Raw genomic sequence first — 15,973 nt, forward strand, 5'->3', positions numbered from 1 at the left:
GCTCAGTTGGTTAAGAGCTCGCTCAAGAGTTTGAGCTCTGAGCAACAGCGGTTTGAGTCCCAGCCCGAGCTGAGCAGCCGCTGAGCTACCAACAGGTGGCAGGACGGCTCAGCTAAAAAAAAAAAAAAAAGAGAGAGAGAGAGAACAAGAGAAGAGTTAAAAAAAAATAAAAAATTTGCGCTTTCAGCCTAGGTGATTTTGAGATGATGATACCAGGACAGAAAATTTCACAGCAAGTGGATTTAGGGGAGAGAAGCAATGAGGGGAGGCAAGTTTCCTAGATAGATTGCCCTGAGGGAAGTGGCAGCGAGCAGTTCACTAATTCACTGGGGAAACGGGAGAAAAAGGAGCCATTTGAAGTACAGAAAACAGATTTCTCAAAAATTCCAAGTAAAAAACTGTCCTCTCAAAGAGGAAATAAAAGGCTCATCACAGTGTCTATGTTTTTTCTTTTGCATTTTGAACATTCCTTTTTTGCACAGCTACTGATTTTCCAGGTCCAAGATGAGGGACTGTAAAAAATGGAAGTTAGGTAGCATTGTGGAAGAACCTGATGAAACACTATGGCCCCTCTCCCCAGAAAAATGCATGTAACATAAATTTTGCTAACAATTTTAGAAAGGTCATGGATCTTCTGAAGCACTAAGGGGTGCACACACCCCAGTTTTGTTTTTTTAAATACAGTAATATTTGATGAACACCTATTATTTGCCAGGACAGACAAGGGCAAGTAAATAGATCTCAACTTAGACTTGTTCGATAGCTTCAGAGTGTTGAAGTAAAAATGACTTACATGTACATCAAAGGAAGTGTTATACAGTAAAAAGAAAATTCTTTGTATGCTGTGATGGGTACATTTTGCTTATAGAAATAGCAAGAAATAATTTCATACGTGTGTTACAATATGGTTCAAGCAAGAGCATCTGTCTCTGCAACCTATTCGAATTTGATTTAACTTACTCAAGAACATAAAAAAAAATCTTACTTAAAACAATGAAACTGATAAAAATTAAAAGCAAACACTTTAGTAGTTTGATTTTTACTTAGTGCTTTTGAAGTTCCTTAAGTCACCATGTGTTTAATTTTGTTTTTAATTAAATGTACTATTTATAAAGTCCTGAATAAAGATTTTTCTAGACATTTGGACAAGCTCTGCTTATCCAAGTGCTGCCTGCCAAGTCCTGCCATCTGGAAGAAAGCCTCACAGTTTACAACTGTATTACAATAGGCTAATGTCCTGAGGGGCTTTCTGGTGGTCAATGTAAATCAAAACATGGGCAGAAGATGAGATACACCTTTAATTTCACTAACTAATAGATCAATATAGACAATGCTAATGACTTGAGCACTGTGGTTTATATCAACCACATGAAAGGCCCCAAGGAGCAATGGAACATTATTAGCTGGTTCATGCTGGTCAACAGTAAATATTTAAGGAGCACCTACTATGTGCCAAAGACCATGCTCATTCACAAATGATACCTATTATACAGAGACTGGCAATCTAGAACTATCAATACAATTTGAATTCATGTGTTCTGAAAGATAGGGCCTTCAAGCTGAAAGCTCAAGCTCCAATGCGTAACTTTCCCCCTATATCCAAAAAACTGTTACCAAGGCTTCTGGAATCTACAAACCACCAAATACGTTAACATGAAGAGACTAGCATGGGCACCCAGCACATTCTGGAATACGAAATTAGGTTATGGTGGTGGTCCTGTCCTTTTGAGCGTTACATCCTGGAAATCTGGCACTTCTCCTAAAGTGGATTCTTTTTCTCAAAAATCAATTGTTTTAAAAAAGTGAAGTTCTACTGCTTACAGAAACCATTACTCTCCCTTACTCTTCTCCAACAGATCCCTAGAAAAGAATTATAGTGAAGAAACATGACTTGATTTATCGGTAAGCGGATGCCAGGGCATTCTATATGGTTTACTGAGCTATAGATGCCAGTCTCTCAAAAATGTTAAAACTAATCATGCGGAGTCAAATGCATCTGACTGAACATAAATGCCACATCAAACGAATGTCAAGTAAAATAAACAGTAATTCCTAAAGCCACTGTTTTTAGTTTGAAGAGACCAAAAAGATAAAACATCTCACCAGAAGTCTCTCACAGCGTGTATAGTAAATATGTCCAATTCTGTCAGTTATCCCAAGATAATTCCATTCCCACTGCACATCATCCCTAACAACTATTCAACAACTACCAATGTGTGTAACCTATTGTCCACTGCGTCTTTTGCCATAAACCTCAAACAAGCTAGTCCTTAAATTTCCTCAGCTTACACCATCTCCACTTTATAAAAACAAGGAGTAATAAAACCTTATGAAAATAAAAATGATCGGGAAAGGTGGAAAAGTAGATACAGCCTATGTACTCAAGTATAACGCTCTTTTCCTTTATACCTGAGAACTTTTGATTTATCTCAACCACACACCTTCATGTTACTGGATAATCCAGGATTCCTCCACCTTACCAACAGTTCAAAATGCTCACTCTCTAATAAATGGCTGGGTCCTCTTGTGACCACTCTGTCCTATCCTCTCTATTTATAATCATTCAAGCCTTCCAGCTCTTACCTTGTCTTAAAGTGTCACCACGCTCTAAACTCACAAGCCATTATACAAACCCACCACACTCTCCCGTCCTCCTTGCTACCAACACACTCCAACACCTTTCAAAACCGTCCCTGATATCATCCTCTTCCTTTATGAGCTTCTCCCCATACCTAAGTCTAAATGTCCTATTGCCCCAAACTCTTCGCTAAACGCAATTCCAGCACGAAGTCACACCCTCTCCAGCCTAATTCCTACAACCCCCAAACCCCACCTCATGTCCTACACGCCCTCCACCCGCTTCGGGGTCTTGTCCCTCAGGGCCCCCAAGTGCCTAGGCCCTCCCGAACACCCGCCAGCCCCGCCCCCAGCCCCTCACCGAGTAGCAGCAGCTTCACTTCTTTGGCCGCTTTCTCCCCGTCCTCCCGCAAGTTGCGGTCGATCATCTTGCTCCGCTCCACCGCCGCCTTGTCTTCGGCGCTCAACGTGCAGCCCATGGCGGCGGCGGGAGAGGGGACCGGGCCCGGGCTCACTCACACACCACGGAGACTGCGATTCGAATGGCCGAGACAGCGTCTACTGTTGGGCGGTGGCCCTCTCGGTCAGCTCTGTGAGCGCCCGGAGAAACCGGATATCCGGTGTTTACGACACTTCCGGCAACGCCCAGCGGCCGTTACTGTTTGAGCTCCTCCAGCTGGTGTAGAAAAGGTGCAACCGGAAGCGGAAGTATGGGGAGGAGGTGGGCGATGCTTGGCTGCGGTTCTCCCCGCTTAACCGGGTCCTGTGGAACTCACTTTGCGCTGCTCGACATTAGACCCCTTTCACCTTTTCGGCTTCCTTATTTGGATAAGTGTAAAAAAAAACGGGGGACTAGCTTCTTTTACTTCATGGCGCCCTCCCGAAGTCACACAGCCCTGTTTTGGATGGGTGTGTTGGTGGGGGTGATTCCCAAATAAGAGCCCATAGTCCGCACGGAAATTTCTGCTGAGAATTTCTCACTGGCCAGAAAGCCCCCTTTGATCTCTGGATTTGGAAACTCGGGTTCCCGGCCCAAGTAAGTGTAGGACACCTTCTCTGCCGAGATCGTCTAAGCCAAATGGGAACAAACTACAGAGCCTGGGCCCGGGCCGCGTATCTGTAAGGCCGACCATGCCTAGGACTTGAGAGATCCCTTTCTGCCTTCTCTGGCCTACTGCCTCCTGCTCTCTGGTCCTTGTGCTGTTATGTACGAATTTCTGTGGGCTTGAGAGTTGCCCAGCCACTATGTTGGCAGAGGGCTGCATAGGAGATACTACCCGAAAGGTAAGCGTGTATGTAGTTCCTTCATAAAATTTCCATGCCGCCTTTCCCAGTATATGCCTGTTTCAGTGCTCACATTCCGTCTGCGTCAGGGGCTTAGGACTTCTACCAAGATTACTTAAACTCAGCCCCACGCCCCAATACAAACCAGTGCATTCTGTGACTCTCCTAAAATTTCCTGTTGTGGTACCACACAAAAAGGGAAGTTCTAGTAAAATTGGCCTCTCAGCTGTAGCATCGTGTGAAAATTAATAAATCCCCTATGAAAGCCCCAGATTGATAGTCTTGTCTCTCATAATCTTGGGTACTACTGTGACGATGACCCTAAATTATCTTTACTGCCAAACAGACCCACAAATACCATACATCACAGGGAGGGGAACTCTTGTAGCCTTCAAAACCTTTCCCTGTGATTAAAATTACTTCCCTAATAGAATCTAAACCTTAGAATATAAGGTCCCAACAGAAAACTCTATATGATGATGATTCAATAATTAGAGGGATTTCTCGAGAGCCACCTTAAACAGCCTCATCCCTTAATACCCATAGCTTAATACCAGTTCTTCAAAGTTTGAAGTCTCCTACTCATTTCCTAATAACTGTTAGAATAAAAGGGACTGCTTTCCCATGATCAGTACTTATGGGGAGAAAGGGCAAGAGGAAAAGGAAGAAAAACCAGTTTTTATTGAGTACCTATTTGCCAAGTATGGCTAGGTGCTTCCACATATCATCTCTTAATCCTCACAACAACCCTGTGAGGTAGGTAATGTTATCCCCATTTTTACAGATGAGGAAATAGGCTCAGAAATTAAGCATCTTTCCCAAGTTCACACAGTAAGTGTATCTGTCTGACTCCAAATTCACCCCTTTTCTACCATGCCACTCACTGTATTACCTCGGGAGACCCGACAAGGTTTTCATCTAGGATTGAGAGTTACCCCAACACGACCAGGGTGCAGGAAAAAGTAACTGACAAAACAGTTACTGATTCTTCAGTGGATTAGGGAGGTCAAATTTTGTTCAGGAACAACTTTCACAGCTATGGATTACACATCAAACTTTACCCAAGCAATCCTAATGACTAGAAAACTCCTAGAAAGTTGTCATGGCAGAAACTGCCAGGAAAGTTCTCAGCATAATAGAAGAGAAATTTTTATTTCTTTCGTGATCCACTAAGGGAAAAATAAATGGCAAACGAGTCAGCATATGTCAAATTCTGTAATAAATGCCAGTGAGATCACAGTGCCAGGAAATTTCAGCCTGAATTAGAGTTATCCTTGAACTTAAAATTTTCTTCTTTGATGTATGGGAAGGAAGGGTTGGAGGGCAAAGTCAAAGGAAAAGGCAAAATGAATTAAAATGGCTGCCAGGCAATGTTTAATGTCCTCCCCACACCCCTTTACCCACTTACAGGCACCTTTCCTATTTCCACTGGACTCACACTGCCACCTACTGGCAATCCTTAGGGCCTACTAGCAGATTAGTGATATTTGGAAGAGTTGCCCCCTCCCTATCTAGGAATGAGATTCCTCCATTATGAGTTTATCTTAAAAGGGAGGAGAGAGAATATGTTTTGCAATCACAAAAGACTCTTCTTGGTGTATATACTATCTAAGGGGTTTCCTCAATATAATAGGCACTAGACTAGAGTAAGTCTAGTAGTAGGAAGACAGAAACCTGGGAATTTTCCTAGATCTAAAGGGCGAAAGCTGTTTGCCCAGTTTCATTTAATGAGTTATTTTTTCAAGTAGAGTTTCATTTACAACCCCCACACTTTACATAGTCTATAGGAAGCCTCCGTGTAGGTATCTTGCTGTAACGGACTGAACTCTCATAAGTTAGAACCATGAACATATTCTCCAGTACATTTCTCACACACATTCTATAGTGCTTCAACAGAGGTAAATGCTCTGTAAAAATGCAAGGTACCTGGTCAAATTAGACTGACCTCCTTGAAGGCAGTGACTCCACATCCTCTAGGTGGGTCCCAGAAAATATTGGGTATTCAACTATTATGCACTGAATTGAACTGAAGGAGTCAATGTTGATAATCAATATAACTTTTATGATAAAAATTATTTATTGGCTGTTCAAAGGGGAAACTAAACCACTCCCACCAGGCCATATTCTCCTTTGATGCTCAGTGAGCCAGGAATTTGTTCAAATACAGACCACACCACCCTCTGGTACTCCCTTGACCCTTTAATGTTACCTGATTCAATTGAGGGAAGTGGATGGACAAGTAGTCACAAATGGATGTCCTATCCAGTTTGCAGTTATCTCCCCTCCCTTCAAAAATACCACCATCAATACCAACCAATGCAGCTCCTATAGTCTCTATCAGTGAACAGCTGGGCCCCACTCCTGTGCCCTCTCCAACCCAGGGCTGCAGATAGGAGAGAAATTTAAGTCTTTGTCACTGAAGCTAATTTTGAGAGCGATGAATGGGAGTAGGGAGGCATTTAATGGACCATGGAAACCCCACCCTACCCATTCCCAACCTTAGTCTTTGTACCCGATTGTCCAGGGGGCTGGAGGTGGGTCACTGTCATGAGGAGAGAGATCAGGGAAGCCAGTCCTAGAAAGAAAAAAAAAATACAGTATTATTGGTCAGGGTGATTGCCTGGCCTCTCTGTACCCAACAGCCTTAGCAATTCAAATGCTAACCCCCCACCTTCAACCATCCAACCCCCAACCTTTCCACTTCTTCATCCTAAAAGACAAGAAGAAAGAGCCACCCTGTCTTATTCATGCCTCTGTGGAGACCAAGCCCCAAGCCCGATCTCCCAAGTACAGGAGAGAGACAGAGAAATAGAACAGAAGGGCTGTTACTGGGGGTGAGAGAGAGCTGCAGTCAGCTTTCCTGTCTTCTGCTCTCTGTACCCTGATTGATATTTCCCATTGCTTCTGGACAAACAGGAAAAGAATGTACCCTGCTGGTCCTCACACTTTAAGGAAACCTCAGGTCTAAAGCTAGATAAAGAGCTATTAATTCAAATGGAAACACTTGGCAGTAATTTAGCTCTTTATAAGGAATTTAGTTTTTGCAAAGAGATGTAAAGACATGGGTCATTTTCTTACCTTGCTTGGGCGCAATTACTGTCCTGAACAATTACACTGAAAAATGAAATCTCCTAAAGCGTCCCCAGAATAACTCGAAACCTGGACTGCTGCCCTGTATCCTCCACCTCCTACCCTTAGAGAGTTTCCCTGCTTCCTGAGGCATGGAAACTTAGCTGGTTGAAAAGCATCATCTCACCTTCGTGACCTTTACTCTCATCACCAGGTTCCCTCCCCCAGTAGTCAAGGATCATAGCCATGTCCAAGGCTTTTGCCACATGTCCATCCTGTTGGCTCTGTTCCTGACCCAGAAAACACCAAGCAAAAGCTGTGTGCAGAGACCCCAGCCCCAGCCCCAGCTAGCCGGGCAAAGGTGATCCCACAAGGTGTTCCTTGCAGTCCTAACCACCCTCCAGCCCCATCTCCCTCCAAGTGTCCAGCAGCCCATCATGATTCAGGTCGAGGGGAGGGGGCAGGACGGAGGTAGCTGTCTGACATGATGATGTCGCTGGTGAGTCGTTGCTCCAGGAACTCAGAGGTCTCCTCAGCTATCTGGCCTGGAATTCGAAAGTCAACAGCAGCTGGCTCCTGCTTGGGGCTGGGTAAGGGTCGGGAAACCCAGGACTCTGTGGGACAGCCAGTCCCCTGAAGGAACTGCAGAAAGTTCTCCTCAATGGAGCCCTCCCGGCTAGGCAGCCTCAGCTCTTCCTCTGGAGCCTGCTTGAAGAAGCAGACAAACTGCTTGCTGAGTTCCCCCCGGATCTGCCGATTGAGACACCCATAGAAGAAAGGGTTGGAAGTGAAGCAGAAGTAGCCAATCCAAGTCACTACATTCTCCACCTGCCCGGTCGAAATGGGCTGAGCACTCAGGGCCACGTAGAGGTGAAAAGAAAAGTAGGGCAGCCAGCAGAGCAGGAACTGCCCCCCCACGGCCAGGAGGACCACTGCGGCCTTCCCGCCCCCAAACGTCCGGTGCGGGGTGGTCTGGTGGGCCCCCGAGCTGGTGACCATTGTGGAGCGGCTGCTGAGAGACTCAGAGCGTTGCCGGGGCGTCTCCATCCACGTGGGCAGCGGTCCGTGCTGCATGGCAGCCACGCGGGCCACCCGGAACATGCTGCAGTAGACCACAAGGATGAGGAGCAGGGGCACCAGGAAGTAAAGGACAGCAAAGACCACCACGAAAAGCTGGCAGTAGGCATTGCGGCTCCATTGGAGTGAGCAGCCTGGGGGGACGCTGGGAGCTCCCTCCTCCCTGGAGACCCTTCCCAACACTGGCACAGAAGCCATGGCCAAGGCCTTTACCCACACACCCACCAGCACAGAGGTCACCAGCCCCAGCGTCATGCGCACCTCATAGCGCATGGGGTGGACCACATAATAGTAGCGCTCCACATTGATGGCCGACACTGAGAGAATGGCTAGGCTGACAAAGCATACACTCAGGAACAAGTAGAGGCGGCAGGTGACCTCCCCAAAGAGGTCATGGTCAAAGAGGGCAGAGCTGGAAAGCATGGCCAGCGGCATGAGGGTCAGGGCAGCCAGCAGGTCCACCAGGCAGAGGTGGAAGACGAAGACAAATTTTCGGAGAGCAGGTGTCTTGGCGATAACAGCCATCACAGCAGCATTGCCGGCCACAGCGGTCAAGTCCAGCAGGAGCATAAAGAAGAGGGCCACCGATTCTGAAGCCACGTCCCGCAGCCCCACCTCCGGGACCCCACTGGCAGTAGAGGGACCTGGGGTTTGGGGGACCCTCCCCAGAGTGGAAGAGTTCCCTGATGACTGGGGGATGGGTGAGGACTCCATGGGGCCGAAAGAGGACACCCAGGGCACCTCCTGTCACAGGCCCATCCCCCATCCTAGTCCAGTGACCCTGGGATGGCAAGCCCAGGCCCAGGCTTCCCAATGCTATGCGTGGGGGTCGGGGGACAGGGTGCCTCCTGTGGGAGTCTATCTCGCAGGCAGGTTCTTATTGTCAGCCTCCGAGGCTGGGCTGCTGGTACAGAGTGCCAGGCCAGGAGCTGAGGGCTCAGGAGCCCATCTCTCTGAGAGGAGGTAGTTCCAGGTCTGCCTTGGTGACTGAGAAGACGCAGGCTGAGGGAGCCTTGGTGCCTTCTTTCCCACTTCCTTTCCTCTGTTGTCCATACCCTTCTCCCCTTTCAAGGACTGTTATCCAGAGATTCTAAATCCTCTGTTCCCCTTTCCCAGGGTCCTGATGAGCTCTGGACAGTGCCCCAGTTTTCAGGTTGCTTATGTAAATTTCCTGATTTCTGGTTTCCTCAGAATGGTAGGAGCTATTGGGGAGCAGACAGAGCACAAGATTTGGCTTCCAGTCCCAGGTCTGGGAATTACTAACTCAGTGACTCTTCTGAACGTCAGTTTCCTCATAAAGGCATCTGTAAAATAAAGGGAATGATACCTACTTCACAATCGTGTTTAGAGGACACTGTGAGATTTATTAATAATAATACTAATAATAAGCAGTGACCAGGCCCTGTTCTAAGTTTTCTATGTATTGGGTTATCGGAAAAGTCATGATGCATTTTTGCAACAAAAAACATAGAACAATACATCATGACTTTTCCAACAACCCAATATATTAACTCATTTTAATCCTCATGCAACCCTGTTAAGTAGATATTCTTATCCCCAAGTTGCACGATGAAACAGGCCTAGAGAGGTTAAGTAACTTACCGAAGGTCACAAAGCTAGTAAGTGGCAGGGTCTGGGTAGGACCCCAGGCGGTCTGGCTCCCGGGCCAGTACTCTTCTAGCCCACCGTGCCATGCCTCACTTGATGGTGCCCTTCCACAGTGGCTGGAATAGAATCGGCATTCAGTAAATAGTAGTCGAATTTGAACCATCTGTAAAAATGTTTCTCCCTGCTCTGGGACTACCACTGAGAAGCTATTCCCCTGAAAAAGGGAAGGACTGTACTTTAGTCTGACAAAACCACCCCCAAGACAAAGAGCTCACACTTTGGGAGTCTTAAGAAGGAGCAGTCATAAGAAAACGTCCCAGCTGGAAGGAAACTGGGAGGCCAGCTCATCCAGCCCCCACCGCTCCCAAAGCCGGAAGGGCAAAAGTCTGGCCTCTCCACCCACCCATTAACTTCTCAAGTCCACTGTGCCCCTGCAGATGGGAGAGGAGCTGGCCCGAACCTCCCACTCCCCAGGGCCTCAGATCTCTGGTCATTGAAGCTGACCACCTGACAACCCCTGGCCCAAAGCCCTCTTGTTTCAGGACTGCTACCATATCACAGAACAGGGAGGGAGGAGCAGGCATCGGTGGAAGAGAGGGTTAGATGTGAGAGTGGGTAGATGACTGCGATAGTGGAAGTGAGTGAGCGTGAAGCAGAAAAGAAAACTGTAAGAAACTGGGAGAGGAAGAAGTCTGGGGTTTCAGCAACTCTCATTTCTCCTGATCAAATGGCAGATCAAATCTGTTTTATGTGCCTCATTGTCCATGCTGAGTTTGCATATAATTGAATTAAACTGCCCAATGAAACTTTAAATTTTTTTCATTTCCGTATGCTATTCCCACAGTCCAGACACCCTCAGTATAGTGTGCTAAGGGATGCAAATGAGAGGCAGACTATGGACATGCCAAGTCTGATGGGCTTTCTATAAATGAGTCACAAGTTTCCTGGGTCCCACTTTCCTTATCTGTAAAATGGGAGGGTTAGACTGGACCACCTCCAAGGTTCCTATATATGATAACATTTGATGGCTCTGTGAGTTCCTGGGCTACAGAGGGGCTGGCAGTTGCTCAATTAAAAAACACATAATTTCGCTGACTGCAATAAAGAGGACCATGTGGGGCAGATGGGCCCCAATCCCCCTCCATAGTAACACCCTACAATCACCCTTGGTTTCTGGCACTGTCCTCAACTTTGCACTAATTTAACTTCTTGCATGCCAGGCAGGCAATAGGTACTCAACACAATTTTATGAATTGAATCAAACTCAAATTGATCAGTTGAATTTCTGCTGCCAATACATACTCCAGGAACATTCAGTCAGTCAGCTGTGTGCCAGCCAGGAGCCTCTCTCCTGGAAAGAGTAACCTGGGTTCCCAGACTTGAGGCAGCCCTAACTTTGGACAACTGCCTAGAGACGTGCCTCTCTCCTTAGGGATAACAGAAAGCTCATTTCACAGTTAAAATGGCCACACAGACTCAGGGGCTGCAGAAAAGATGAAGAGAGAGATCCAAAGTGAAGACATCAGCTTCTCATAGGACAGTCTATCAGAAAAAAAAATGCAGAAAGAAATACTAGGGGAGACATTCTTGCCTTTATTCCCCATGCCCTGACTTCCCCATCCCTTCTACCTGAGAGTGGGGCCCAAGAGATGTGGCTCTGAGGCCCTGGGAGCTGAAAAAGTAAAGTCCCACCAGAGCTGCATGGACATCAGGAGTCTGCCAGCAGGTCCCACCCAGGGTCCCGGGCTGAGGGAAGCAGACATGCTTTCCACGTGGAGATGGCGGGAGTGTTGTGCAGTCATAATGGAGCCCTAAGCAAGAAAGCTTTGGATATCTCTGTTTTCCACAGCTCCCTCGGCCTTGCCAGCATCTCCACACTGACTCCTCAATTCCAGGATTCCAACTGACCTCCTAACAGATAGACCCATATACCTGCTCCCGGGTACTCCCTCATTGCTGGGCTGGGGTTGAGGCGGAGAGGGCTGTGGTGTGAGGGTGTCACAGGGGAAGCCGGGAGCCTCGGTCCTATCCTAGCTCATGTCATCATGCCTTCTCAGATGCTCTTGTCCTCCCACTGCTTCCTTCCAGCAGCCCCCCTCCCACCCACCTCTAGGACCTCTCAGTATCTGAAGGCTTTGCCACCCTAGGGACTAAGGTTTGGGCCTCTAGCAGGGACCTGGTCAAGTTACAAATATCCTTATTTCAACATGCAAGCTGCCTATTGATGCCCAGCCCAAGGCCGCAGAGGGTCAGTGGGCTTCATGCACCTGTTTCCCAGATACGGAGCTGCCATCCCAAGGACCCAAGCCTGGCCTTTCTTTAGACATGAGCACACCCTTCCTAAGCCAGGGAAGGTTTCCAGGGGGCTGCAGCACCTCTCCCTAGCAGAGTTGCCTACACCCAGGACACAGAGTTACCTATCGGCCTGGGTGCCAAATGACCCATTCCTAGGACATAGGGGACTCATCTCTGTAACATGGAGCAAGATAGATGGAGAACCCTGTCTGCCTGCAGGATGTGGGTACTCCTGCTGGTAGTAGATCAATCCCATCTCTAGGCTTCAGAGATGCCCACACCCCAGTACTGCCTCGGGATACCTGGGAGCCATCCTTGGCACAACTGCCCACCATAAGATAGGGTGGGCTGGTCCCTGGGATGCAGAGCGACCCTTCTGTAGGGCACCTGAGCACCCAGCACCAGGCCCTGGTCTTGCCCCCATTCCTGGCCTAGTCGGCAACTCCTACCTTTGCTGAGCAGCTCCCAGTTCCCATGTGATAGCTCCTCTCAGCTGATGCTTCTCCAAGGCTGCTGAAGCCTGAGCCACTGCAGTGAGCGTGAGAGGCAGCCGGCAGAGCAGGATGCTCTGAGAGCTTCTGGGTCCTAATGGCCTCCTACTTCCCACCCAGCCCCTTGGAGCCACTTCAGACACCCACGCCCTCAGGCAAGGCACCCAGAATCAGCCCCTGCCCCTCCCACTTCCCTTAGGCTGCTTGAGTGGCATCTCAAAAGCCTAGTGGGGCCAGGTGATGGGAGGTAGGGGAGACCCACCTGGTCAGGCAGAAGTAGTAAAAAGAGCACTCGCAGTCAGAACATCCAGGTTTCAGGCCTGGCTCTGGCACTTACTAGCTGTGTGACCTTGAGCAAGTCACTTCCCATTTCTGACCTTGGTTTCTTATATGTTCAAAGAGGACATAGGATAGATGATCCCTGAGATTCCTGACAGCCCTGAAATTGCATGGTTCTGGGTAACCTGAGAACCAAGGTGCTTTGTAACAGGCCAGTCAGTGCAGACACAGAGCCCCGGGCTTAGGCCTGGCAGAGGCTAAGGGTCCAGGACTGGCCCAAGGTCTGGCTCCTTGGAAGCTGCTGAATGTATATGGAGGACAGGTTTCAGAGTGATGGTTGGGTGTGAAGGGGTGCTAAAGGCCTTGTCCTAACCCTGCACTGGCCCCTCAGAAAGCACACTATTATTGTTTCCTTAGACTGTATGTTTACTTGGTGTGGGGCTATGAGAGCTGATGGAAATGGGGGTATCTAACATCCCTGTGAGCCACCTGTGTTACCACCATAACCTGCTCCCTGAAGGCAGAGTGGGAGCCAGGTACTTGGGAAGGCTCCGATTGGTCTGTAGGACTGGACAGAGCTGGGGAACATCATCCATGGAGGGTCCAAGGCCATGCAATGAACCTTTGGTGGTGAGAGGAAGGGCCATGGCTTCCCACTAGCTATGAAGAAAACGGTTAGTGTCCCCAGGTACAGGCTTGACACCCAAGGATAGGATCTTAACATTGTAGAGCTGTAAGACACTCTATAGGCCAAGGCATCCAGGCTTCCGAGGCCCAGAGAGGTAAAGAGATTGCCCAGAACCACACTGGCAGAGCCATGAGCCTAGACAAGGAAATCAGGCCTGATACCTACTTCAAAGCTCTCTGCCCTGAGACGTGTCCATCCAGAAACTCCTTCTGTCTCTAAAAGGGAAGAAAGGAAATTCTGGAATTGTTTACCAGATCCAACCCAAAGAGCCATAAGAACAATGAATTACCCACCCAGGGAACTCAAGCAGGGCCAAGGTAGCTGCCCCAGGTCAACAACAAAGAGGCCGCTGACCAGCCCAGGCCCAATTCAGTGATCTCTGCTGTCCTTAGCCACCCTTTCGTGAGCCCTTATGAGTGACAGGCACTTTACATGCAGTTCCTTCACTCCTTACACCAGTTCTATGAGGCAACCATTACTCACCTTGTTTTACAGGTGAAGCAATGGGTGCCAGAGGTTACGTGACTTTCCCCAGATCACATAGTGAGTAAATATTTGAACCCGGTATTTGAACCCATTTGAAGCCAAGGCATTTATTCCTTCCCCCATGCCCCAATGGCCTCTCTGGAGGCCTGAAATGAGACTCTGGGCAGAAGCTCCAAAGCGATTCCATAGAAGCAGCCAGTGCCTTCCAGGAAGCATTTTACGACAAAACTAGATGTACCTGGGCACAAGGGAAATCAAATTAAAATATCACATTAAACCTTGTAGACAGCAAAGTGATTTTTATCAAACCCTGTGCTGTCATGTTGGCAAGATCATCTTGGAGTCAATCAAATCCTCTGGGATCAGGTAAAGCCTGGCACTGATCAACACCTACTTCCTTCCTGCGGGGACCCAGCCCAGACTGACATGGCCCCCTTCCAAGGGTTCAGAAGAACCAGAGAAGACTCAAGTTTATTAAAACAGGATTAGAGAAAGAGCTAGATTGGTCAGAAAACATTGGTTCTAATCGAGCTCTCCTTTTGTTGGTAAAACTAAGGCACATCTGTAAAATGGGCAAAATATTTCACTCCGCAGTTAATCTAATAGGGATAGGCAGCCTGCAATACAAACATAGCCTTAGGGGAGCTAGTAGAGTTACCCTGACTGGCCGAACAACTGCCATGGTGGCCAGAAGCCAAAGTCTCCGGGTCCTGAGGCCTCTCCCAGAGAGTTGTTGGGAAAGCTGGTTCTAAGGAGGCAGTGGACCCTAGAGCATCCTCTCAGTTACTGGAAGCTATTTTGGCTCAGGAGTGGGGAGGGGGGACTGTCTATCCTCGCCTGGAGGCAGATGATGATGATGATGATGATGATAACAACAAAAACAACAATAATGATGATGATATTAGTTCTTGAGGACCCAGTCTGGGGAGGCACTTCTTATGCTCTATCTCATTAAATGATCTCAATCACGTTTTGGAATAGCTATTGACATTACAGCCCCCGCCCACTCCGCCAAACCTTTCTTTTAGAGGCTAGTATAAGGAAGGAGATGGGAAAGACCAAGGTGGAGAAACTAAGGGTGGTCCCACGAACCACAGCTGAGATCCTTGTCCCCCATGCTGTATGTATACCCAGGACTGGGCTCCCGTCACAAGTCAGGGGCAGTGACACCCCTCCCCTCAGTATCATGGGAGGGCCCTTGGTGCTGAGATCTGATTTCTCCAACCCAGACTGGCTCCTTGGTGCAGCCCCGCCCACCCTTGCCTTACCAGCACCTCTTGACAGGGCTATGTCCGCCCCTCACCCACCCTTTCCTGTCCCGTCAGATAAGACCTGGAAGTAGACCAGGTTCATCTTTTATTCATCTATCTATTTATTCAATAAGTATCTGTCGAATGCTTTTTACATGCCCACAGCCCCCCTCCCTGTAGCCTTCACCTGCTTAGTGGCACCTACTGCCCCCCTTCTCTGCTCTCTCCGCCTCTGTCAGAGCCTGCTCTCAGAAAAGAGGCTGATAAATCCATTTGCACTGAGAGCAGAGCAGCTTAATGTGTTCTCTCTCCTAGGAATATTAACAGTTTAACAGGGAACAGAGGGAAGAAGCTGAATGTTGGGATTCCAGCACCGACCATGGGTGTCCCTGAGATCCCACATCATAGACTGTTCAACCGCCTATTTCCCAGCCTGGCTTCACCCCCAGGATGCCAATATCACATCCTCCCTGCACTCACCTCTATCCTCATGGACACCCAACCCTCCCCTCCCCCAGGAGGGCTCAGAGCTGGGACCTTTCCCCACAGCTGCTCCTGGCATCCAGAACCCCCTGTGCCTGCTCCCCAGGACCCTGCCCCCCTGCCCACCATCTAGGAGCCAAGCTGAGGGACTCAGGAGGGAGACAGAAGAAAGCAGAGGTGAGAACCTTTCCATTCTCTTTATTCCCCCACAGTCTGGCCTGTACCCCCTGCCACGAGCCAAGATCCAACGGTATATTCAGCCTGCAGCTGCCACTGGTCATGTGAGCCCATTGCTAGGTTACAGGGACCCAAAAATAAATCCTTCCCAACCAAATTAGAAACTGAGGGCCTCGGATGAACCGAGCTCAAAAGAGTGGCAGGAACAC

At 48.4% G+C, this 15,973-nt stretch overlaps 2 protein-coding genes across 4 annotated transcripts in view; both read right to left on the reverse strand.

Moving 5' to 3' along the window:
• The window catches only part of GNAI3 (G protein subunit alpha i3), a 48,041-nt gene extending 44,849 nt beyond the window's left edge, over positions 1 to 3,192 (reverse strand). Inside the window, exon 1 of the mRNA XM_019630575.1 lies at positions 2,939 to 3,192. Within this exon, the coding sequence (XP_019486120.1) occupies positions 2,939 to 3,056 (118 nt within the window). The 5' untranslated portion in view covers positions 3,057 to 3,192. The remainder of the gene's footprint in view (positions 1 to 2,938) is intronic.
• Positions 3,193 to 3,323: 131 nt separating this feature from the next.
• On the reverse strand, positions 3,324 to 12,448 carry GPR61 (G protein-coupled receptor 61). Of its 3 annotated transcripts, XR_002122542.1 has the most exons (5): positions 12,360 to 12,448; positions 9,610 to 9,731; positions 7,118 to 9,311; positions 6,374 to 6,436; positions 3,324 to 3,396 (listed from the first exon to the last, which is right to left on the reverse strand). XR_002122542.1 is itself a non-coding variant. In XM_019630573.1 (3 exons), the coding sequence occupies exon 3, from the start codon at positions 8,719 to 8,721 to the stop codon at positions 7,366 to 7,368; it is 1,356 nt and encodes a 451-aa protein (XP_019486118.1). In that variant the 5' UTR covers positions 8,722 to 9,311; positions 9,610 to 9,731; positions 12,360 to 12,448; the 3' UTR covers positions 5,916 to 7,365. The 3 variants fall into 3 exon arrangements, 1 of the variants encoding a protein (XP_019486118.1); XR_002122541.1 differs by lacking the exon at positions 3,324 to 3,396 and having other exon boundaries at positions 5,916 to 6,436; XM_019630573.1 differs by lacking the exon at positions 3,324 to 3,396 and having other exon boundaries at positions 5,916 to 9,311.
• Positions 12,449 to 15,973: the final 3,525 nt, after the last annotated feature.

This window comes from Hipposideros armiger, unplaced genomic scaffold (genome assembly GCF_001890085.2).
Source record: "Hipposideros armiger isolate ML-2016 unplaced genomic scaffold, ASM189008v1 scaffold_924, whole genome shotgun sequence".
NCBI lineage: Eukaryota > Metazoa > Chordata > Mammalia > Chiroptera > Hipposideridae > Hipposideros > Hipposideros armiger.

Excerpts from the sequence above, each read along its gene's own strand:
- GPR61 (XM_019630573.1), bottom strand. The coding sequence starts at position 8,721 with ATGGAGTCCTCACCCATCCCCCAGTCATCAGGGAACTCTTCCACTCTG.